This window comes from Exophiala oligosperma (genome assembly GCF_000835515.1).
Source record: "Exophiala oligosperma strain CBS 72588 unplaced genomic scaffold supercont1.1, whole genome shotgun sequence".
In the NCBI taxonomy this organism is placed as follows: domain Eukaryota; kingdom Fungi; phylum Ascomycota; class Eurotiomycetes; order Chaetothyriales; family Herpotrichiellaceae; genus Exophiala; species Exophiala oligosperma.
Window position 1 is genome coordinate 1,010,109 of NW_015622818.1, and position 13,821 is coordinate 1,023,929.

General features: G+C 51.9%; 4 protein-coding genes across 4 annotated transcripts; 3 read left to right on the forward strand and 1 right to left on the reverse strand.

Moving 5' to 3' along the window:
- Window positions 1-299: 299 nt before the first annotated feature.
- On the forward strand, window positions 300-2,653 carry PV06_00353 (uncharacterized protein). The gene is made up of 6 exons (XM_016400847.1): window positions 300-552; window positions 613-1,001; window positions 1,064-1,676; window positions 1,790-1,888; window positions 1,987-2,329; window positions 2,448-2,653. Exons 1-6 carry the CDS (start codon window positions 414-416, stop codon window positions 2,488-2,490), a joined length of 1,626 nt encoding a protein of 541 aa, XP_016267900.1. The 5' UTR covers window positions 300-413; the 3' UTR covers window positions 2,491-2,653.
- PV06_00354 (uncharacterized protein) lies at window positions 2,595-7,028 on the reverse strand. The gene has a single exon (XM_016400848.1). The coding sequence runs from the start codon at window positions 6,862-6,864 to the stop codon at window positions 2,761-2,763; it is 4,104 nt and encodes a 1,367-aa protein (XP_016267901.1). The 5' UTR covers window positions 6,865-7,028; the 3' UTR covers window positions 2,595-2,760.
- A 205-nt stretch (window positions 7,029-7,233) lies between these two features.
- PV06_00355 (uncharacterized protein) lies at window positions 7,234-9,600 on the forward strand. The gene has a single exon (XM_016400849.1). It carries the CDS (start codon window positions 7,410-7,412, stop codon window positions 9,216-9,218), a length of 1,809 nt encoding a protein of 602 aa, XP_016267902.1. The 5' UTR covers window positions 7,234-7,409; the 3' UTR covers window positions 9,219-9,600.
- A 2,116-nt stretch (window positions 9,601-11,716) lies between these two features.
- PV06_00356 (uncharacterized protein) lies at window positions 11,717-13,661 on the forward strand (the record flags this gene model as incomplete). The annotated part of the gene is made up of 3 exons (XM_016400850.1): window positions 11,717-13,083; window positions 13,199-13,285; window positions 13,390-13,661. The coding sequence occupies 3 exons, from the start codon at window positions 11,717-11,719 to the stop codon at window positions 13,538-13,540; spliced, it is 1,605 nt and encodes a 534-aa protein (XP_016267903.1). The 3' UTR covers window positions 13,541-13,661.
- Between the last annotated feature and the right edge of the window lie 160 nt (window positions 13,662-13,821).

A 13,821-nucleotide genomic window follows, 5' to 3' on the forward strand; every position in this document is an offset into this window, starting at 1 on the left:
TAGCCTCAGGCAGATGACACGCATCTCCCCAATACTGCAAAAGACCTTCGGTCGTCGATGAAGAACAGTCTAGTTCCATGTCTGGAAGACGTTTCTGATAAACTTCAGATTCAAGAAGACACTTTCATTGGTCCGTCGATCCGCCTTTGCCCTCGGCCTTCCGGGCACTTCGACTCTTCCGCTACCAATTGTTCGGAAGCCCGAACAACCTCCTCGTTACCACTCGGTATCAATCGTTGGGACACCATTTCGTGCTTTGGAAATAAATATGGCGGCGAAGGACTGGGTCGTCTGTGTCACAAAGATCACGCAACTCTTGCGCCCTTTGAGTCATTTCTTCGCGGAACCATTCTAGCAAGTCCTTGCCCTACGCCCCATCCACCTGCAGGTCATCACGTCGTCTTCCGGAGAAGATGGGTCTCAAGGAAGCATTCTTACGGTCTCCACTGGCGACATATGGCAGGAGAATCAAAGCCGCGCCTCGCGAGGTCATCTTCAACCGCAACTTGATACTCTCTGCGCTGCTGTATGCTTCGTCTGCAATCCCTACAAGTTTGTTCGCTCCTCGCCCACTTATTCTGTCAAACACCCTGCTAACCTTTTTGTTCAAAGCATGGGACCAAGGCTCATCCGCGACCATGGCCTCGCTTCCGGGTTTCCAACGACACTTTGGAATCAGCTCGGGTACCGACGCTCAGGCCATCAAGAACTTTGTCTCGATCGTCTACATTGGAATGGCCAGCGGCGCCTTGCTGTCCTTCTTCGTCAACGACCGAATCGGCCGACGGTGGTCATATAGACTGTACATCGCGGTGTGGACACTGGGTCAGATCGTCGCCACTCTCGCTCCGGGATTAGCTGGGCTATATGCGGCTCGAATAATCACCGGCTTGGGGATGGGGGGTCTGACGGTGACTGGGCCAATGAGTCTCGTGGAGATCGCCCCAGCTGAGATACGTGGTCTTCTCGCATCATGGTTCACGGTCGCCATGGGATTCGCGGTCAGTATTGTCTTTGACGAACCAGGGGCATGAGTCTTTGCTGACGGATAGTGCGTATTCAGTTGGTGTCCGCGAACTTCTGCGTGCTTGGAGTTTTCGAACACATTCCTCCGGGCAGACTTCAGTTCCAAGTCGTCTTCTTCAGTCCTTGCGTCTTCATGTGGCTGTGTGTCGGCGCCAGCTTCTTCTTCATGTGCGAGTCGCCGAGGTGGCTGATGCTGGTGGATCGGCATGACGAAGGGGCAAAGACACTATCTCGACTTCGAGGTCTACCGGCGGATCACCCCAGGGTGTTGAGAGAGATGAGTGAGATCCAAACCTCCATGCAGCTCGCTAGGGAACAGTACGGAGACGACCACCACAAGGGTATCGTCAGCATTCTCAAGGAGACTTTTACCGTTCCTTCCAACCTCCGTCGGGTCCAGCAGACCCTCGTGTCGTACGGACTCGCGCAACTGTCGGGCGCCAACTCGGTCACGTCGTATTTCATACCAATCCTGACGTTGATGGGCGTGGGAGGAGGTACAACCCGCAACATCTTCTTGAGCGGCATGTACGCGGTTTCCAAACTCGTGTTTGCCATCATCGCATCATTCTTCTTCATCGATGCGTTGGGGAGACGCAAGTCGCTCTTTGTGGGTATCCTCTTTCAGGGTATCTCGGATATTTATCTTGGTGAGTTCTAAAGTTCTATCGTCGATTCACGACACGTCCTCACACCATCACACCCACACACTTCCAACATTGTATTATGTGTTTCATAAAATACTGATCAGATTTGTTGTCAGGTGTCTACATCAAGTATAAGCAAGAAGGCGATGCATCGGCTGCTTCATCCCGTGCCGCAATTGGACTCATCTTTATCCATGCCTTTGGTTATGCTGTTGGTAAGTTGGGGATTTTTGTGTCCACGGCAGTTCTTTTCCTACACTACTCTGTACCCTTGGACGTTCTAGATCTGACGTTTTGACCACCAACTACACAGGTCTCTTCGCCCTACCATACGTCTTTGGTGGAGAACTTTGGCCCAACAGGATCCGTTCATTCGGAGGTGCCATGTCTCAGTGTTTCCACTGGTTGTTCATCTACGCCATGACTTACGGCACTCCTTCGTTGCTCCAAAACACCAACAATTGGGGAGCCTTCATCTTCTTTGCGGCCTGGTGCGGCGTATCCCTCGGTTACGTGTACCTCGCGGTCCCCGAGCTGTCGGGCCTCAGCATGGAAGAGATCGACACTCTCTTCAAGGGGTCATGGTTCAATGCCTACAAAAAGACCAAAATTCGTACTGTTACGATCGAGGGAGAAGAGAATGTCGAGGTACTTTCGTGAGCAATATACAACCCCCCAACCTGCCAACCCCCTGCAATCCCTTACTGGTGCCTGATCGACATTGATGATGGTGGGCATAAGCATTGACTGACTGACCTGCAATGCCACGTTTAGGTTACACAAGGGACAAAGGGAGCTCGAGAGTAACAAGGTCTGAAGGTTGCGTGTCATGTTGGGTGGATCTATATACTCCATACTCTGTCCCAAAACACCAAGGCTACGGACAAGGACAAATAGGTTTAGTACTCGTACGCACTCCAAGGGTTCTAAGTAAACACCCAGGCCAAAAGTTTCTTATTTTTTTGGAATCAATGACGAACAACTTCAAAACGATCACAATCAAATAGTTTACTCTTCCTGCCGGAAGTACAGAATTCGCGGGATGGGGATCCTGAGGGGCCTTCTTTTTCAGGGGTTTAAGGTCTTTTTAAAATCCCAAATCACCACCGCTGATGAGTTCCATATCCGCACGAACCTCCCACACACTCCCTCCAGCTTTATCCGCGCTGGCCACCCTTTGCTGCGTGCTCGTCTCCCACCACCTCTTGACCAGGTTGCCGTCGATGATTCCCCTGCCTCCGATCCCGTCGGTCTCGACCTGTCGGTACGCGCGTGGGTTCAAGCTGCACGGCTGAAAGTCCAGAGTCGTGAGCAACGTGTTTTGGAGGGTCGACAGGCGTCGGTACGCCGACTCTGGAAGCGGGGTGACCATGCACAATGAGCCCGACTGCGTTGCCACGAGGATCCGACTGAGGCTCGTCGCCATCTCTCCGGCGCCGCCGGGGCCATCGACGTCCATGTCCGAGTCGCCGCCGCCACCACCACCAACACTCTTCTTCGACTGAGGAGGAAGCAGCGACATTTGTGTGGGCAGCGTGCCGGCGTTGAACGTGCTTCGCAAGAGCAACTTTGTCCCACGCTCGGCCTTGGGGTTCTCGGGGTCGTACTGCAAGACGCGCAACGTGCCGTCGCCATCGGCCGACACGATGAAGAGCTGTTTGCCGTCGGGTAGGAACTCAGCCGCCAGGACAGGCGGGTTCTCCAAATCGCGCCCGATGACCTGTAGCTTGTACGGTTCCTCGGAATACCCCGTCAGCCATAACCCAGAAAACGCGTCTCCCAAGATACACAACCCTGTCCCTCGCAATTCCTTCGCGACGTGGACGTAGTACCGCATGTCGAGAAACGCGACCGGGAGAACCGACATGTCTTCCTTGAGTCCTCGTACCATGCATTTCTGCCCCTGCGCCGCCAGCAAGAACCCTTGCGAACCGATGTCGCATATCGCGCTGACCGCTCCGCGCACGTCTTCTTTCGTGATCAGTTTGAGTTTCAGGTTGCTTTCCGCCACGCCAGGTTCGGGCACCACGTCGACCACGTCGAAGAAGTAGATGTTTCCTCGTGTCGTCAGATTTTCGCCCTTAACGATGGCCGTGCCGACGACGACCAATTCTTTACGCTCGTGCGTCTCTTCCGAAACTTCGAGATTCATCGTTTTGACGCAGAGCACCCTTTCGAATGCGTCGAAGTGATACTGGCTGATAACCGAGTGACTCTCTCCGCTGACCAGCTTGAGAGTGCTCTGGATGGAGGATGGGAGGAAAGTCGTGGTTTCGGCTTGCCATTCTGGATGCCATTCGTCGTCTTGAGGGAGTTGGAAATCAATCCCGTAATTCATAGCGAGGACATAAGAGTCCGTGGATTCGAAATATGCGACGGAACTGATGTCTTGCCTGAAGGGGACTCTGTTGATAGACCAGTCTGATTGGCCGATCATGGCTGAGTTTGGTAGTTGGCCGAAACAGACCTGCTGGCGTCCGTCTAAAAAGGCCAAACCGTGCGGGCACAGGAGTGTATGTGCTCCGACTATCGAGTTGGTCCCGGGAAGCTTCAACTCGTAGATACGAGGCATTGTTGAAGCTTCCCTCAACACCAGCCAGGGGTGAGCGCCCGGCACGAATATCGCAGGGCGGCCTCCCACGTTCGAGACGACTTGCATTGGGCCTAGAGAGGATTCTTCCCCTTCTTCCTCTGCCTGGTCGTCAAGATTTTCTGCCGCCTTGGTAGCCACCTTTCTGAACTTGAAGCTCCCAGAAATGTTTGGAATTGCAAATGGCTCGTACAGAATAACATCTCCTGTCAAGTTTCGCACGGCCAGGAAAGGTCGACGATCTATCTCGTCTCCAAGATCTGCCAGCAATACTTCACCAATATCATCCTTGTTGCGCCAGTGCTTGGGAATCTGCAAATCTTGCATGAGGTATGTAGGGAGGAACGGCAAGCTCTCGCACTGGAAAACTCGGAGACCAATGTTGGGTAATGATAGCAGGCAGAAATGACCATCTGTTGTCAGGACGCACAATATGGGACCAGACAAACCTGCGTCGTCATAGAATCTTGAGGTCTGGAAAAAGTCGCGATGATCTTGATACAGGGACGCAGATAATATTGCCTTGTCCTGTAAGATGTCTGGCAACTCGACTTCGTCCAATTCACCAGCTTTGTCTGCCTTGAGCAGCGTCATCACTCGATCATCTCTAATGACCGCAAGATATGGTTCTGCAAAGGTGGTCTTGACTGCTTTGGAGAGCTGGCCATCGTCCTCGTCCACAATTGGGAAGATCTGCGAAAGTGCAAACTTGGAATCATAGACACGTATCTCGGTGGGCAGTACTTGAATCGTGTGGCCCGAATTCTTGAGCTGTGAAATTGAGACAGTCGGACCGGCCATCTGATCGAATTCGGAGTCTGGAACAGGCTCTAGATTCCCCTCGCTAAGTCGACAAAGTGAGGAAAGTCCGACGCCTTCGCTGGTATATTGCGAGACTATGAGAAGATCGTCTAGTGTTTGGTCACTTTCGGACTGGGCGTGTTTTGTCCCTAAGCACCACAGACCATTGGCACCTTCAAACTTGAATCGTTTCGTCACCTTGAGTTCGAGCTGTCTGGATAAAAAGGCAATGCCGCCGGCGTGCCCCCTTCCGTACGCCACTGCAAGTTCCTGTTCATGACTTTGGTATCCTTTAGCTGCATCCGTGTCTTCTCGTTTGCGCTTTTTAGAGTTTCCAAGCGCAAAACTGTTGACGGGTGCTATGCAGAGAAGACGGTCCATAACCCGTAGGTTTTGGCCACTTGCATCTGCCGAGCTGTGTCCATTTGTCCCCGAATAAATCTCTCCATAGAGATCATCCTCATCTTCTAGATCGTCTTCGTTTCCATCCGGCTCAAAGCCATCTGTTTCCGATTTTACTCTGGATTGGACCCTCTTCAATTGCCCTGACTTTCTGGCAAGGCTGACAACCACCGAGTCACAGTCTTCGCCGCCGATGAACAAGCAGCTTGATCCCAGATTTGCGGTACATGAGGCAGCACTGAGTTGGAGACTTTGCATCTGTCCTTCAGCTATCCGGCGAAGGGATATTCCAGTCACCGAACGACCGTCCATTCTGAAATTGAGCAGAACTAGGTCACCTGTAGATAAAATGATCAACATATCCCCAGCAGAGTTGCCTAGATGCTCAATGCGACATCCCTCTAGTTTCAGTCTGTACTCTGAATGGTCGGTCATTGGGAATGAGGACGCATCCTTGGCAAATTCGTTGACAGCAACAGCGCTGGCCTTACCACCCTGATCCACATGGATCAATTCGTTGCCGCCAACGAGAAGAGCACCGCCGACCGGAAGTGGAAGAGCTAGGATGCGGTAGATGTCATCAGGTAACTTTTGGACCGATTGGAGGGTTGTCGAGGCCTTTTGCTCCAGGTCGAGTGCATATACCGCATATATTGTTACGTCGCGTCTTTCCGCGCTCATGTTGGAGGAGCGAGCCATGGTCGAATAGACTATGCCGATGGTTGGATCGCGGTACTCGTGAAGGAAAGCGATATCGACAGGATGAAACAAGCCAGGATCCAGCATTGTGAGAGGCAGGACAAACGAAGGGCTGTAAGGGGTGGCATGATCATTCGTTGTAGTGTCGTCGGGGGGTTTTGTTGGTGAATGACGCGGTTTATCCTCGGCGTCAAGCTCATCAAAATCATCCATGGCTAAGTCGTCGCCGGTTTGATGGAAGGGAATAATGGCCAGATTACTGACACCAAAATTGTATGCGGCACATCTACTGGAAGGATCAATCGACAAGCGACTGACACAATCAGCGAGATCGGGCTGCCATGGCGCTGACTGAGTAGCATGCTGCTCATAGTAATGAATTGACAAGGTAGATATGCTATGCAGTGTTGGGTCCCATTCGACCAGACTCAATTTAGCATCTAGAAAAGCCACTAGAACAGCATCTCCACCGCTTTTCGAGTCTGGAATTCTCACTTTACCAAGAGAAGTCACTGTTCCAGCAAGGTTGTATTCGGCCACCAGAATCAGCTTGGTGTCATGTTCGAATTGCTTGTACTGGTATATCTGAAGTAGTGATGTGCGAGCTACAATAAGATTTTCCGCCTCTGCAGAAGTGAAGGAGGTCGACAGGGAGTGAGTGACACCCGAAGGCGGGAGCAGCTCGGTATAACACTGCATCTCGGGTGTGCTGTTGGTGTTTTGGATAGCGTTTTCACTTGTGATGATCCAGGTACATCAGCAGGGCTAGATCGTATGCAGTGTGCGAACAAGATCCATGGCGAGCGCTGCGACCGGTGCAACTAGGTAGAAGAGGCTGTCGGTCCTAGTTGGAGAAGGGATGTTGGTCAAGCACAAAATGAATACTTGTAGTAGTCTGCTCGCCCTCGAGATTGAAAGCTGAGGTCGATTCGATGTCCATGTCTTGGCATACACGTGATACTATGCTTTCCGACCCGGATACGAATGCGAACACGAACACGAGTGACGCGACTTTTGCTGCAGAATGACGATGACGCCGGCAACCTGCAATACCGAAGATCATGGCGACTGGGATTCGAAGTCATGCGCCTTGATTCACACCTCCTCCTCCATTACTCGCGCCATCCATATTCTCAATTCTTCGCACTACCGGAACGAGCCCTGTTTTAATGTCGACATCTTTACAAGTCTTGGAACGATTAATCCGAAACTCTCATCCGCGTTGACTGCTTTGAACACTCATCATGCTGGGAGTTGAGCCTGGCCTTTCGGCTATGGCCAGCGCAGGCTACGTCCAGATTACATTGATCTGGGTTGTCTATGCTATTGCAGTGGCCATTTTGCTGTCAATTGCCTGTCTATTCGTCTATCTCTACCAGGCCCATCGCGAAAGATCCCTCCTTGTTACGATAGTCTGCATCTTCACCATCACCTGTCTGCTGGCGACTGTGCTCCTCCTACCGGTCGATGTTGCTTTGGTCTCAAGTACGACAAGTTCCAAACTAGGCAGACGAAAAGATTGGGCGAACCAAGGCAAGATTGACAACATCACATACACACTGCGCATTGTGTATTACCTTCTCTACTCTTTGGACGCCTTGCTCTGTCTGCTTGTAGTGCCGTTCACCTACTTCTGGTACGAAGAATATGACGAAGTTGCGCAAGAGGAGGGATCACAGACATTTGTGTCCAGGTTCTGGGCTGCATTTAAATACACCTTGATCTTCATCTTCCTTTGCGTCGCCTTATTCTTGGTCGGCTTCTTCGTTCCAGTTGCTCGTCATAGGGAAGGCGCGCATTTTGATCTAGACTTCTTCAAACATCTGTTATCGGAAAACCATGGAGAACGGGCCCTGACCTTTGCACTTGGCCTCCTCATTACAATTGGCGTCCTCATGTACTGCTTCTACACTGCAGCCGGCCTGGCTCTTTTGCCACTCACCTTGATCAAGTCAGCTCCGGCCATCTCTGCACCAGCATTGAGCGAAACAACCTCCTCACAATTGGAAAGTAACCTTGAACGACAGAGGCAGCTCGAAGGTCGTGCTCATGGCAACCCGGACGGTTTGTCATCCAAAGATCAACGAGAGTTAGATGCTTTGGTTCGCGAAGAACGCACATTGCGCCGCCACCAAAGGCTGGCAGCAGAGGCTTCGGGCGAGGACCAGAACATCTTCTGGAAGATTTGGATCAAAATTGAGGCCATCTTTCGACCCATCAAGCTCATTCTCGGCATCATTCTTGTCATTATCGTTCTCCTCATTTTTGCCAGTATGCTCATTACCGGCATCGACAAAGCTAAAAACTCGATCTGTAAGAGGCATTGTGGCTACCTCCTGGCTCATATCAACATCTTCCAGCCGATCAATTGGATCCTGGTCAAGTCGTCCGAGGTTTTCCCGATTGACTATATCATCTTCCTCTTGCTAGTGATGCTCTTCTTCAGTGCGAGTATCATCGGCATCGCTACAATTGGTATTCGAGTGCTCTGGATCACGATTTTTAGAATCCGGAAGGCACACACATCTCCTCAAGCTCTGCTCATTGCGACTGTTATGCTCACCCTCATGACCCTGGCCATCAACTACTCCATTGCCATGATGGTGGCTCCACAGTACGCCACCTTCGGGCCGCAAACATTTTGCGATCATCCGCCGAAACATCCAGGTGAACAGCCCGACTGTTCGGACCACCCTCAACACATTATACCCTGCACTGAGATCAGCGACAACCCGGCTGCAAGAAATGTCTGTACACCTTCGGTGGTGTCTACGTTTCTGAACCGAGTTACTGTGAATTTCCCCTTCTTCGGTGTCGTCGACTTTTGGGCCCAATTTGTCTTTTTAGGCATTTTCCTTCTCGGATTTGTAGTTCTGCTCTTCCGCACACCGAAATTGTCTGATCCAGAAGCGGAGGAAGACGAGCTTGAGGAGGAAGAAGAGGGTCTTCTCGCCAGTACAGGCCGTAGGTTTGGAGCTACTTGGCAGGATATCACTGGAAGAGCCGGCCGCCCTGGAGGACGAGGAAACAGGGACGGTACAGGTGATGACTAGTCACACACACATTAACGATGGGGATTATTCTGACCAAGATGAGGAGAGGGTGTATGAAGATATGTACAAGAGAACTTTCCAGATGTTGATGACTTCGAGTTGAAATGGGCTTGGTAACGTTTATCAAGAGAGGCGTCGTTTGTGTAGCGCACGATGTCCCTATGCGATAATAATAGGATTGTATCCTTCAGGCGATGAACTTGTTCCTTCCGCTGCCAGCATACGAGCTCGTTGTTACTGTCACCGTCCCTCCAGGCCCCAGCCAACCTCAGCATGCCCTCTTCAGGGTCGGACGATTCTGTCGCCCCTAATCGTTCAATTTAGTAGAAATGTGAGACTTGGTAGAGTTGTACGGAAGGTGAGGATTTGATCTGCTGAACGAGCATGAAGTGCAGAATATGAAGTAGAGAACCTCAGAACAAGAGCAATAGCTATTACGCACACCCACCTCTGCATTACGCACGAGACTGACTACCTTATGCTTATCAATATCTCGGTGCTCGTCATTCTCACTATCCTTGGGAATGTCTCTTGATGTACTGATTACTTGTCGGTTATCATTTAACTTATATTGATACCAAGGAATGACAATTGGGAGTACTTTGGTGATATATCTGGTAGGTACGGAGTAGCCTTGTTCGTAATCCAGAGGTAGGTGTGCTTATTACCTATCTCCCAGAACAAGGCTGAAAATACGGAGTCGCAAGGCTGACACTAGTATTTTCGTATGGATTCCCAGCCTCGCTGTCAACGACAACAGAAGCTGCGGCATCTCGATACAAGAGTTCAACCTAACAACCTCACCCAAGAAGTACCTCAGCCTGACGTTCTGTCATTGTGATCAGGACATTTTCATGATCCGATGTGTATCAGATAGTAAGTGAAAATCGCAGGCAAGCGCTTCGTGAAACAATTGCACTTGCTGTAGATATTCAACTTTCACCGCTGCATCACACATTGAAGCCTTCTCCATCTTCAGACACAAATGGACCGGAATTCATAAGCAGACGGCTTTGAAAGAGCCAAGTGGCTCTATCCAGAGATTTATCAACACGCAACACACAATTACCAGTATATCACATTCGACTTCATTGATGATGCAGTCATCAGATTTGACCGCTTCCCGGTGGGCAAGTCCCGAGGTGCGACGTGAGCGACAGTATCATCAAAGCAGCCCACCTCGCAGTCGGTCTCCGCAGAAGCGACACGCCACAGGTACGCCGGGGTCAAATAGTCGTAGCGTTCTTTCTACCCATCATATACCGAGCAATGCATCTGCACACCCATCCATATCTTCCTCGCCGGTCCGACCTTTGAGTTCGGCGCAAAGGATCTACCTTACCCGAGACACGGAATTTCAACGCTTCCGTCGACTTTTCCGACGACTCGCGTGGAAAGCCAACAGTCTGACGCATTGGTCGCACCGAGCCTTGAACCTGGCGCAGGAATATCAGCAGTCACAACAACATCATCATCATTATACTACAAACGCTGACCATGGTCACCCTGGAATGAGAACTGAGCACGATCCTCCATCCGGGCCTAGAGCGTCGTTGGGAAACTACGACATGATAATCGATCCGATAGAGGCGGAGCGACAATTCAAGTTCGACTTCTTTGAGTTTTACAGCCTCCTCGAAAGGGGGTTGATCCACCTGTTCAGTATCTGGGGTATCGTGATAACAGCATCATCGATGCCAGATCATCATCAAGAACAAGACAACAGCAGCCACAGGCAATCGGAGAATCAACCACCGGGTTCCTCTATCATCGGCGACTCGCGGAGTTTTCACGGTGCATCACATCGCTTCCACGCTAATGTCTTAGCGGCCCTCGACCATCCTTCCAACCCCTTGCACGACATTCTCGGCACCGGCGACACTCGCGCCTACATTGGGGTGGCCAAAGAATTTCGAAACAAGTGGAAAGACGTCGACCATCGACCCCTGGACTCTTTTGCTGGTCAAGAACGTGTCGAAGAGACCTGGGACAAGGCCAAAGTGAAAAGGTACGAAATGGTGCTGAGGGATTTGAAACTCGACGAACTTCTAGGGTCGATCCTGGGGGCCCTAGAAGAGGCCGGCCGAAGGGCTGAAGTAGAGCTGAGAAGGTTAGAGCAGGTTGCCGGTGGAGTCAGCCAGAAAGCGAGAGAGGCAGACCACCAAGCTCGTGGAGAAATAGAAGTCGACATGATGGATGCACCTTTCGAGAGCATGGCTGATGGGTTCGACGTCGATCATGACATGGAGCTTTGAAGGAGAAACCCAGAGCGGGCAGTTAATGATATACGAGTACGAAAGATTAAGTAAGCGGCCAATCTCACTATACGCGCATCGCGTTTTCTCGCGTCCATCTCGTGTCTCTTCTCTGGACAAAGATGTAGTTAGTGGTCATCACGTCATCAGTTATTTTATTCGTGGTCGCATTGTCGAGTGCTGGATCGCAGTTGATCTTGAGATACCCTTTTCCTCTGCGTCGTATCAATTCACAAGCTCGACATGGCTCGCGGTGCTCAACCGGTCGCTGAACCGTCCGAGTTCGAAAAGCAACGGCTTGCCAACATCGCCGAACGGGACGCCCTCCTTCGCAAATTGACCCAGGAGGCGCAACAGGCAGGGTTATACTCCAAGCCGGCGCCCAGTACCCTCCATGGCCAGAAACGGCCGGCGAAACGAAAAGAGCCACCCTCGAAGAGGGTGAAGAAGGAGGACGTCACCCCTCGCCGTGTGTCGTCGAGACTCGCGGGACTCCAGGCGGACAGCGAGGTGGTCAAGCAAAAGGCCGAGGAAGCGTACGAGAAGGCGAAAGAGGAGGAGCGGCAGCGTCGACAGCGCGTCACGGGCGATTTGAGCTTCGGTTCGAGCCTGTTAATCGGGACGGACGTGCTCCTCAAGGGCGTCGCGAAGCCCTACGAGCGCACCTTCGACGAGGACGACATCCGCGAAACGGGCGACAAGGACTTGAAGGCGCTACGGGAGCGCATGAGTGGTCTCGAGGTGTGGGATCAATGGGAGCCGAACCGGATCAAGATCACCCCGGAGAGGATATACACTATGAGTTTCCACCCGGCTGCAACAAAACCGATTGTATTTGCAGGTGACAAGCTCGGGACATTAGGGATCGTCGACGCGTCGCAGACTCCCAACACGACGAATGTGAAGACAGAAGGTGGTGAGGATGACGACGATGACGACGACTACGATGATCCAGATCCAGAAATCACCCAAATCAAACCTCACACCCGAACCATCTCGGCCATGCACACCCACCCCAGCAAACCCGAGACGATATACACGGCGTCGTACGACTCGTCGATCCGCGCGACGGACCTGACAAAGGCCGTCGCCGTCGAGGTGTACGGCCCCGTGGACAAGGAGGACGACGAGCCCGTGTCGGGGGTCGACATGGCCGCGACCGACCCCAACGTCTTGTACTTTACGACCCTCAACGGCGCGTTTGGCAAGTACGACACGCGGCAGGACGCCTCCAAGGCAGAGTTGTATCGGTTGTCGGAGAAGAAGATAGGTGGGTTCAGCCTGAACCCCTCGGCGCCTCACTACGTCGCGACCGCGTCCCTGGACCGGTCCATGAGGCTGTGGGATCTGCGGAAGATGACCAAGTCGTCCCCCGTCCTCGTCGGGCAGCACGAGTCGAGGTTGAGCGTGAGTCACGCTGCCTTCAACTCGGCCGGACAGGTCGCCACCACGAGCTACGACGACACCATCAAGATTCACTCCTTCGGCGTCAAAGGGTTGAGTCCCAATAAGGCCGCCGCGTTGGAGAGTATGGAGACTTGGAAGGCAGGGTACACGCTCGATGAAGAGGTCATGAAGCCTGAGGTGGTTATACGGCATAACAATCAAACGTGAGTCCCCCGACTTTTTGGTTTCTGTTCTTGTCCCAGCTTCATCCTCAGATTTTGTTCATCTTGGGGGGACGTGACCCGATGCTAACCAATGTGCCATGTGCCATCTTCACAGAGGTCGATGGACTACCATACTCAAACCGAGATGGCAAATGTTTCCTCAAGATAATATCCAGAAATTGGTGGTTGGGAATATGAATAGGTGAGTTGTTTGCTGTCCTTTTTCTTTCCCTCCTGCCCCCTTTTTTTGGGTCCCCCCCTCCAGACGAACTGATTTTACTGACCGATGCTGCGTATTACAAACAGATTCGTCGACGTGTACTCTGCCGATGGAACCCAACTCGCCCAATTAGGTGGCGAAGGTATCACCGCCGTCCCCGCCGTTGCCGTGTTTCATCCCACCAAAGATTGGATAGCAGGTGGTACGGCTTCTGGAAAATTATGCCTTTGGATGTGATTTGGTGAATGTGATGTGACGTCCGCACATGTACGTCGACGGGGGATCGGGCATAGAATCACCTAGGTATCATATCATGAATACTATCAAGTGGTTATGCTACGTTATGGACGACTTTCTTTGGGTCGGGTCGAATGACAAAAATATCCAGGTCGGTCCTGGGTCGTGGACATTTTGGATCTCCCTGGATACAATACACCCTCGGCCCACCAACAACAGTCTTGGGCGGCGATTCCAAGGAGGAGCCCATCCCTCAAGCACGCACAGTATAATTGACGAGT

Coding starts and splice junctions, on each gene's coding strand:
- PV06_00354 (XM_016400848.1), bottom strand. CDS start 6,864: ATGCAGTGTTATACCGAGCTGCTCCCGCCTTCGGGTGTCACTCACTCC.
- PV06_00353 (XM_016400847.1), top strand. CDS start 414: ATGGGTCTCAAGGAAGCATTCTTACGGTCTCCACTGGCGACATATGGC. Junction 553..612: donor TTCGTCTGCAATCCCTACAA/GTTTGTTCGCTC, acceptor TTTTGTTCAAAG/CATGGGACCAAGGCTCATCC. Junction 2,330..2,447: donor GAGAATGTCGAGGTACTTTC/GTGAGCAATATA, acceptor TGCCACGTTTAG/GTTACACAAGGGACAAAGGG.
- PV06_00355 (XM_016400849.1), top strand. CDS start 7,410: ATGCTGGGAGTTGAGCCTGGCCTTTCGGCTATGGCCAGCGCAGGCTAC.